The sequence below is a fragment of the Panicum virgatum genome, chromosome 2N (genome assembly GCF_016808335.1).
Source record: "Panicum virgatum strain AP13 chromosome 2N, P.virgatum_v5, whole genome shotgun sequence".
Classification (NCBI taxonomy): domain Eukaryota; kingdom Viridiplantae; phylum Streptophyta; class Magnoliopsida; order Poales; family Poaceae; genus Panicum; species Panicum virgatum.
The window spans coordinates 62,605,715-62,615,519 of NC_053146.1; the positions used below are offsets into that span (position 1 = coordinate 62,605,715).

At 48.0% G+C, this 9,805-nt stretch overlaps 2 protein-coding genes across 2 annotated transcripts; both read right to left on the reverse strand.

The window, feature by feature from the left end:
• Positions 1-307: 307 nt before the first annotated feature.
• On the reverse strand, positions 308-3,259 carry LOC120661721 (protein TIC 20-I, chloroplastic-like). The gene is made up of 3 exons (XM_039940641.1): positions 3,004-3,259; positions 2,347-2,502; positions 308-1,154 (listed from the first exon to the last, which is right to left on the reverse strand). Exons 2-3 carry the CDS (start codon positions 2,471-2,473, stop codon positions 517-519), a joined length of 765 nt encoding a protein of 254 aa, XP_039796575.1. The 5' UTR covers positions 2,474-2,502; positions 3,004-3,259; the 3' UTR covers positions 308-516.
• A 1,696-nt stretch (positions 3,260-4,955) lies between these two features.
• On the reverse strand, positions 4,956-8,664 carry LOC120661720 (calcium-dependent protein kinase 20). Its single transcript, XM_039940640.1, has 8 exons — positions 7,843-8,664; positions 7,446-7,569; positions 7,128-7,271; positions 6,695-6,847; positions 6,423-6,538; positions 6,167-6,334; positions 5,563-5,793; positions 4,956-5,448 (listed from the first exon to the last, which is right to left on the reverse strand). Exons 1-8 carry the CDS (start codon positions 8,380-8,382, stop codon positions 5,296-5,298), a joined length of 1,629 nt encoding a protein of 542 aa, XP_039796574.1. The 5' UTR covers positions 8,383-8,664; the 3' UTR covers positions 4,956-5,295.
• Positions 8,665-9,805: the final 1,141 nt, after the last annotated feature.

Sequence of the window (9,805 nt, forward strand, 5' to 3'; positions counted from 1 at the left end):
ACAAAAATCTTTATGTAGAAAAATTTAATTTTGAAGTTGGAGTTCACTTAATTTGGTGATCCTATGCATAACACAAATTCAAATACTCCAAACTGGGCTATACATTTCAAATATGCCCAAAACTACATCGTGTTTGCCCCTCCGGAGGCACCAGATAGTTGCTGAGGAACAAGGATTCAGAATTTCAGAGGCAACATTATTTCGGATGAACAAGCTGTTATCCCGAGAAGTATGGCTCGGATTAGAAGCACAAGGGAGCACAGATTCACACTTCTTCTATACTCACTTTTGCAGGTCACGCATCTCATAAGGGAAATTTGCAGGGTAGAGATAACCAAACATAGATACACCTTAGCATCTGAGAAAAGGAAACCAATTCCAGTGCTGTTCGAATTCTATTGTACCAGCCGGTCATATAATAAGTAGTACACAAGATCCTTCAATATGAAAAAATATTGTCTCTAGAACTGGAAGTGGCTATTTCAAGAAACATCCTGGATCTTATGTAGGAAGCACCTATCTGAACAGGTTCAGATCAGAGTGAATGAACGCAGTGTGTGATATGAATGGGACATTTGGGTACATTCCACAAAGAGCACACCGCATACACTCGAGCACCGTGAAGATCTGTATGAAGGCGATGGACATCCAGAAGTACTGCATCGGTTTCCCCTGATACACGATGCTTGGCATCCAGGTACACATGGTGGCCACTGCTTGGGAGCCAGTGTCCAAGAGGATAGCCAAGATCACATGGAACCTCAGAAAGTGTGGTGACCACTTCCGCCTCACAACGAAGAAGTACACCGTCATAAATATCACCAAGAAGAGCCACCCAGGACACAGTGTCATGGTATCAATGAACGTGTACAGCAGCGAAAACCCCTGCAAGTAAGTGTGCAGCTGGTAGATCACATCGGCGTAAGACCACATGTTGTGGAGTGGCAGCAAGTATGGCACACAAGCAAGTGTTCTCCACCACCATCTGGGTTTGGAAGTCAGCTCCGGGTAGCTGAATGATGCCAATGAGGATGCTTGACAGCTAACGGACCTCGGATGCTGATTGTGCCTTATTGATAGTGATGGAATGCCCTTGACAGAATTTTCCTTTGGCAATGATGTAGTCATGCCATGACGAATGGAGTCTGTACCAACTGCAAAACACAAATGATGATTAATAAAATCAAATTCATTATAGTAACTAGGAGTAAGAATCTGTATAAGAGATCCCTCAGTATTATGCAAATAGGGATACAAAGGCTTGAAAAATGACTTCACTTCCAAGTTCCAACTAAACGCATCAAATCAGTGGAGACAACAAAACCAAGGCTGTGTTGGCATATTCCTGCTGGAAGTGAATGACTCGAATTCAAGTCCTGTTCAAATAATTCTGTATCGTAGATTACTTTGCCATTGTCTTGACCATGTACCAACTAAACACTAAATAGTTTTCTTCAGCAAACATATCTTCAAAATTTGGTCCCCAGCAAATAAATCGAAGGGGTGAAAATACTAAAACTGCAAAAGTTTTCTTTCTGAAACACACAATATTAGACTGCCAGCTAGAGCATATCAACATCAGATATACTAGCATCAAATATCAATGACTTAAATAGTCGAAAACTATTGTCAGTACACAATAAGGCGAAATGAATATGCCAGTATACGGGAAAAGAATCGTAAGTCAGTGCTAGCTACCTTCTGGAGAAGCATGGAACTAGGGGTGCAAATAGGTGCCCCTAAGGGTACCCACCGCTCATTTTTAGTTCAAAAGTTTGTACTAGTTTTCCGTAATGAGAGCTCATTTTAAGAAACTAGTACAAATTTTTGAACTAAAGAGGGGCAATGGATACCCTAAGGGGCACCCATTTGCACCTCTACATGGAATCCAATTGGCAGTTGTAACCTTAGACGTTTAAATCATCCTATTCTGGACATTCAATGTCCCATTTTGTTATTTTTTTCATAGGCTACATGTTTATCAATATTGTAGAATAACAACGGAGAATTATGATGCTTGTTTCTACATCTACCTTGGCTAAATACAAGATTCAGGATTTTATGGTGCGAGAACAAGAGTATAAGCAAGAAAAGACTGATGCTGAGAATTTTAAAAAGAATCATCAGCACTGCACTATTACAGTATGGGGTGATTACAGTATATGGTGAATTTCCATCAACAATAATTCTGGATTAGGGGGGCTGGGGAAGCGGACGTAGAAAGCCTTTTCTCCATCAAGAAGACATAATGACAGAAAATCAGGAAAGTATTGGGGGCAATAAAAGAGAACATGTGTCATATCATATATTGCATTGAATGTAACTGAATGTTTGTTACATTTATACCTCGTAGAGCTCCTGCAGAGAAAGTATTCCTCTTAACATGAAACTGGGTGCTCCTTAGACTTGATGATCTACCAGGAAAAGCAAGAAGCTGAGCATTTCCACCAGATAAGCCCTGACACTGAACCATTTTGCATCCGTGTGGCCTTGTACAATCACCTGTGCATACATGTGAAGGAGTTTTGAACTTTTGGTTTGACACTTCAATTGTATAGCGGAATTGTAAACTCAGCACAGATTCTAACATTTGGTTCAATTCGAGCAACATTGTTAAACTGTTACAAAATTGAACCTATGGAGTTATGAAGACATGAACAAACTTGAAAGCTAACAGAAGCCATCGACCTGCAAGAAATTTTCTTATGGAAAAACGGCGACACCAAACCAGCGGCGGACTTAAAATGAATGATCTTCTATTATAATTACCAAATATGAACCTAGCGACCCACTATAGTGCGTACGACACCACGCAGAAATCTAATCCGCCGACCTGTGGGAGCTTGGCGGAGCATTCATCCAAGGACACGGCATCCTATCCTAACCAACAACACAAGAATCGATTCCTCGGGTCTGGATGGATCCCCAACCCCACAGAAATGGCATACGGCGGGGTCGAGGAGCCGGTGGGGGGAGGGAATGGAGACAAGCGCAGGTGCGTACCTCGGAGGCGCCAGGCGTGGCGGAGGAGAAACTGGAGAGCCGGGGGAGGAACGAACGGCCGGTTGACCTTTGGGATCGGAGCAGGGGCGCGCTCCGCTGGACCGGAGGAGCAGGGCGGAGCGGGGCAAGGGACGCCCAAGCCGGGGACGGTGGGGTGGCCGCGGACCGGACCGCCGGGGCCTTGGAAAGGATAGGGTTATGCAGTTGCAGATCAGCCCCTGGATGTTTCCGGAATTCACTGTCGAAGTGGGTTCGCTAGCTTTTTTTTTTTTTTGACGAAAGTTTTTTTTTTTGAGGGAATTTTTTGAGGAAAGTGGGTTCGCTAGCTTAGCAGCAGGCCTGTTCAAATGCCGTGCCGGGCTCGAATAAAGAAGGCACTACAAAATATCGGCCCAAGTAAGAAGTCTAGCTGGACCGTGACTTTCGGCCTGCTTTTTCCTCATCCTTCGCCGCCACAGCCCACGCAGGCCCGCAGCACGGCAGCAGCAGAAGACGTACATGAGACACTGGACTGGACGTCTTCTAAGGAATGGTTTACTTTGCTATTGGGCTTCACGCTTCACGCATCTCTCTCGATTCTCATCTCTTCTAAGGCCCGCTCGTACAGATGAGAATCGAGATGGTGTTACAAGACTCGACTGACACCCAGTACTGCTGACACCAATGTTTACGTCTCAGCCTTAGCCAGTTTGATTAGGCTGATTCATTCAAAAAAAAGTTTGATTAGGCTGCAGGCATTTAATTTGGGCAGCCAACGACAACGGATGGACGATCATTAGTAGAATCTTAAATGAAAAATGAAACTTGCGCATGAAGAAACGCAGGCATCATGGACCAACGGCATTAATGGCTTACATTACGTGCCGATGCTTGCATAGCCTAGGAGGTGCAGTGCAACCAGCAGGTACATCCGGTTCAAGGTAAGCTGTCCCCGGGCACGGGCAACGCATTGCTACCAGTGAGCAGTAGCATCTCCGTGCAACTTGGCTTGCAAGGTGCGCCATCCATCGATCAGGATCAGCACCATCTCTTCCCATCAAGCTTAGATTACCAGCCGCAGGCCGCAACACTCCCAATTGAGCACCTGCTGACATCGCCCTTTGTCGATCTGTCCCTTCTACGCCATTAAACCCCTTGACAAAGGTGTCGCCGGGCCCACCACGCGTTCGCTCGCATCCGATCAGATTACACGGAGGCCGTAGAACGCAGCAGCAGAAGGCAGGGACGGCGTACGTGCGGGGGTGCGGGCGTGCGGCGTCAACCACCAAACCGGGCACGGGAAGTCAAGCGGCGGCGGACGGCCACGGGCCACGGCTCCAGCCGGCGGCCGCCGCGGCCTCACCAAATCCTCATCTGCCTCTCATTGAAGACGGGGACTCGGGGAGTTCGTGGGCGTTGGGTGCAGGGCGGCCGGCAACGCCCGTTTGGTCAGGCCGCTGCTCATTGTGCGAGGCAACCGGACAGCAACGTGCACCGACTGATTTTCGCAGGCACGTTAACGTTTTCGCTTATACTTATATCGGAAAGAAAAACGTTTTCGCTTTGTTCAGCGACACAGGCTGGTGGTGACCGGTTCACGAGTCCAACTTTGAGTTGTGCGTTCAAACATAGTAGTAGCACGTCACGTCTAAGCCCAACTAATCCACCTGTTCCGTCGTTTGGATGCCCGGATTGCCAATGGCATCTTTCTTTTTTTTTTAGGCGGGGACAGGTACACAGCACGACACAGTTTTGGAGCTATGCTCGCAACGTCCAGACAGGTCCCAAGTGAGTCCCTGGCCAGATCCTCCATGTGGCATGGATGTCATCTACATCAAAGAAAATTGGCATGGAAGATGCGATCAAGGATCAACCAACAGACTCTGGAGTGAAACACCCTGCACCTTCATCAGTTCAACTGACCCGTAATTGAATTCCTGTTTCCAGGTGTTAATGTGTTATAGAGCACCATATGCATGAAAGGTTACCAGGAAGTTGGCACCAGGATGAAATGACATGATATGGAGCCACAGAGGTTATCAAATGCGTACAACCTCCTAGTTTTTTTTTCCCTCTTTCTCTTGTACAGTACACTTTGCCAAAGGCGTGGAAATCCGTGGGGCGTGGATCACAGTCTAAATACAATCAAAGCGTCAACAATCCCCTACCACTTCAAGCAGCCAACGAGCGAAGAATAGAAAGCAATTGAACATCGGGACAAACAGAAGAAAAAAATAGTTGTCAACGAACAACCTGAAGAATCTACACAGGGTTTTCATCTGGAATTCACAACTTGCCTATTTGTGTTATCGGCTATTGGGTACTTGTCATCTGCAATGATCCGTCCTTTTGCAGCTTTAGGCTCAGGCTGGTGAACCGCTCTCTTGAGTACTGTCTTGAGGCTTTCCTCCAGTCCGTTCCAGCCTTCATCATCGCCGCAAACTCATCGTAGCTGATCTTGCCATCCTGAAGAACAAGATAGCCGTTGAGGTATTCAGTATCATAACACCAAATGATTTAAACTAGAAGTGAGAAAGGAACTAGCATCCGTTTACTGCTAATTGATCAACAAGTACAAACCTTATCAGTGTCTACATCACGGATAATGGCATTGATAACTTCCTCGTGATTTTGTCCCAGGTCATCAGCTAATGACTCACGGAGTTCATCGATTTCAATATACCCACTCTGGTTCCGGTCAAAGTACGCAAATGCCTTATGCAGATGCTCATCATTGCCAATCTTTCTTAGGTGGACAGATAATGTAACAAATTCTCCATAATCCAAGGATCCATTTCCATCAGCATCCGCCTGGCATAATATGAACAAACAGTAAATACAAGGCCCAACACATCACATTCTTTGCTCAATTAAAACAAAAAAGAAAAGATCAAGCAACAATATTGAACACAATGGATCAATTATGATAGACTGTTCAGTAATTTGTACACATTCAGTAGTAAGGATCTTTTTTAGTGTGCAAAAAACAACATGATTTGCCCTCTCTTATCAATATGTTTCCGACCTTTCAGGGCTCTTCTAATGGGTGGTATGACTTGAATTTTGACATAAGACATAATAATTATGAAAAAAGGTTGGTAAAATACTATTCAAAGACTCCAGTCCAATATATTAAAAAGGTGCAAATTAAGTTTCAGCGGTGAAAAAAAGAATGTATACTTACAGCTTCCATTAGTATTTGGACATCAGCATCAGGCATTTGGTGACCAAACTTATGCAGACCAAGCTTCAGTTCATCAAAACTAAGCATTTGATCCTTGTTAAGATCCATCTTTTCAAACATGTCCTTTATGTCAGCAGCCTCTTCTACTGAAAGATGTTCAGCTATGACCTGTATCAAAACATGTGATGAAGTTCAGAGCAAGTTTGAGAATGAAAGGTTATTATTTGACGTCATGTCAAGTCAGACAGAAATATACCCTAAGTGCATGCTTCTTGAACTTGTTCATCACAGAGAACTGTTGTAGTCTAGCCTTAACAGTTTCACCCAAATTGACATTTGGAGCCTTCTTAATGTTCTGTAACCATGGGTGATCTGGAGAAAAATACAAGGTTATCAGACAAATGTAAAGGGGATAACACTAATGAAAGCATAGAGCAATTTAAGAATGAAACATTTTCTAGTTGCTTTAATAATGAACAAAAAGGAAGAAAACACAATATAGTCATCTTGTGCGAGAGTGAATATTACCGAGCACTTGCTGAGCTGTTAATCGTCGTTTTGGATCTGGATTGAGCATTCCCCTGACAAGATCTTTTGCATTATCTGAGACCCTTGGCCATGGGTCTCTTTTAAAATCAATGACAGAACGGATAATTGCTTGAGCAACACCCTGTTCGGTTTCTGCATTACAACATAAAACACAAAATGTCAAGTGAACGTTTAAAAGCACATGATTAAGATGTAGTTTTCATCTATTACAGCACCATCAGCCTATCAACCCATACCCAAAGTAAAAAAAAATCAACGAATAAAGAGTGTCAGTTTACAATATGCCACATTGAGCATTTTAACTTATTTGATAAAAGAATGCATTCCTAATTTGTAATTATCTACAACTTAAACTTTCAACATATATAGACATGACACCGTCAACATCCCTCATTTAAGGTACAAAACTAACCTGCCCAGAATGGAGGGACGCCACAAAGAAGAATGTAAAGAATCACTCCTGCACTCCAAACATCAACTTCTGGGCCGTAGTTCCTCTTTAGCACCTCTGGAGCCATGTAATAAGGGCTTCCGACAATCTCAGTGAATCGTTCGCCTGTACAAATTCAAAATCAGCACATCAAAATATGAATAGGAAATGTAAAGGCACCAAAAGAGGTAAGATAGACCACCACACTCCAGTGATCATTGTCAACAAGGTGACATCATCAATAGTGACTGATGAAGTGATGAAGCACAATGACAGACTGAAGATGGAAGTAAACTGTACCTGGAGTGAAAAATACAGACAGGCCAAAATCAATTGCTTTTAGGGCCGCTGTTTCTTTCTTGTTTGCAAACAAGAAATTCTCTGGTTTGAGATCCCTGTGCATCACTCCATGCTTATGGCACATCTGACATTGTACAGGACATAATAGATGCACAAGTTAGTTCGTCATGCATGCGGTAAAACGGATTGAATACAGAAGAAGTGGAATTGCAAACAATCTAATCACAAACTTGATCAGCAACCTACTGAATCAAACTATTGAGGAAGTTATCATGAGTGGCAGCAAACTGACCCCACCCAACATAATAAGAGTAACGGAGGCACATAACCACATCCATTTGTAATTGCTGTCCAACAGTAATGATTCATTCACCTATAGATTGAGCCAAAATCTCACCTGCACGACCTCGACGATGGTGCGCGTGACCAAGGCGGCGGCGCGCTCTGTGTAGTGCCCCCGCGCCACGATCCGGTCGAAGAGCTCCCCGCCCTCGCAGAGCTCCATGACGAGGTGCACGGCATTGTCGTCCTCGTACGTATCCCTGAGCGTGACGATGTTGGGGTGCTTGGGGAGGTGGCGCATGATCTCCACCTCCCGGCGCACGTCCTCGACGTCGACGGGGGTGCGGAGCTTCTTCTTGGAGATGGACTTGCAGGCCAGCGCCTCCCCGGAGTCGCGGTCCGTGCAGAGGTATGTGACCCCGAACTCGCCGCGCCCGAGCTCCCCGCCCAGCTCGTACCGCGCCGCGATGTCCCGCCCCGTGGGCTCCCGCAGCACCACCAGCCGCGGCGCGGCGCCCGGCGGCGCGGAGCGGTTGTACTCGATCGAGAAGGGGTTCGGCTTCTTGCCCTTCTTCTGCTTCGGCTCCTTGGGCTTCTTGGTCTTGCCGCCGCCCTCACCGGCGGCTCCCCCCGCCGTCACGCAGCAGTTGCCCATCCCCCGCCGCCGCGGAGATCCGACAGCCCGGGGAAGGCTGAATCAAGAAACCGCACGGCCCGTGGAGATCTGCGAGGTAGAGGGGGAGAGAGACAGAGAAAGCGGCCGAGAAACGAACAGCGCGTGCGCGTTTGGTGTGCCGGTTGCAGAGAGCGAGGGCGGCGAAGCGAGGCGAGGGGTTAAATCGCGGGGAGGGATTCGGTGTAGACGGGGTCAGCGGTGGCGGCGTCTGGCCCCAGGTGGGAACACGCCAGTGGTAAAGCCAAGCCCAGCGACGCGGCCGCGGGGGAGGAGAAAGGGAAGGGAGACGAGGGGGCAGCGAGCGATATTTTCTTTCGGGTTTTTTTTATGGGTGCAGTGCAATTTTCGAAGTTCTGAGATATTCTATTATAATTCATGTATTTTGAATCATGCCATTATAATTTTTTTCTTCTTTGAACCGTGCCATTTTATACGTCTTTGATGCTCTTGGACCCACTTGCAGACCCGTGTAATTTCGTATGGTCCAAAATACCCCTGCTACTTTTCTCCCTTCCCTCACTGACGTATGGAGCCCATACGTCAGCTTCTTCTTCAACCTCACCTCCACCGCGCTGCTCACCTCCGCCCCCCACGCCGCCGCCGTCGGCCTGCTCCCCCACTGGGCGAGCTCCTCGCCCGCCGCCGCCGGCCTTGCCTGGCCCTCGCACGGGCTCGCCGCCGCCGCTGCCACGCCTGGCCCTCGCGCGGCCATGCCGCCACCGCGCCCTCCCCTCGCGCCTGCTGGAGGCGACGCCAGCTGCGAGGCGAGCGCGCGCGGCAGAGGAAGGGTGGTGCGGTGAGGCCAGCTGCGAAGTGAAAGCGCACGGGCGGAGGAAGGGTGGCGCGGCGAGGGCAGCTGCGAGGCGAGCGCGGGCGGAAGACCGGCGGCCCGGCTCCTAGCTCGCGCGGGGTGCGGGCGGAGCAAGGATCCGCGGCGGCGCGGGCGGAGGGAGGGTGGCGGCGGCGTGCCAGCGCAAGGCCAGGCGAGGCAGCGGCGGTGGCGAGTCGACGCGAGGGCACGGCGGGGTGAGGGCGTGGCGGCAGCGGGCCTGTGCGAAGGCTAGGCGAGCCTGCGGCGGCGGCGTGCCGGCGCGAGGGCACGGCGGTGTGAGGGCGCGACGGCAGCGGGCCCGTGCGAGGTGGAGCAACACGGTGGAGGTGAGGTTGAAGGAGAAACTGACGTATGGGCCCCACACGTTAGTGAGGGAAGGGAGAGAAGTAGCAGGGATATTTTGGACCATACGAAAATACATGGGTCTGCGAGTGGGTCCAAGAGCATTAAAGACGTATAAAATGACACGGTTCAAAGAAAAGAAGAATTGTAATGGCACGATTCAAAATACGTGAATTGTAATGGCATATCTCAGAACTTCGAAATTTGCAGTGGCACCAATCAAAAAAA

What these genes read in the sequence shown, in the direction of transcription:
- LOC120661720 (XM_039940640.1), bottom strand. Translation starts at nt 8,382, where the DNA reads ATGGGCAACTGCTGCGTGACGGCGGGGGGAGCCGCCGGTGAGGGCGGC. An exon ending in GTCTGTATTTTTCACTCCAG is followed by an intron (nt 7,272 to 7,445) that starts GTACAGTTTACT and finishes GAATTTGTACAG; the next exon opens with GCGAACGATTCACTGAGATT. An exon ending in CGTCCCTCCATTCTGGGCAG is followed by an intron (nt 6,848 to 7,127) that starts GTTAGTTTTGTA and finishes GTTGTAATGCAG; the next exon opens with AAACCGAACAGGGTGTTGCT.
- LOC120661721 (XM_039940641.1), bottom strand. Translation starts at nt 2,473, where the DNA reads ATGGTTCAGTGTCAGGGCTTATCTGGTGGAAATGCTCAGCTTCTTGCT. An exon ending in CTCTGCAGGAGCTCTACGAG is followed by an intron (nt 1,155 to 2,346) that starts GTATAAATGTAA and finishes TGTGTTTTGCAG; the next exon opens with TTGGTACAGACTCCATTCGT.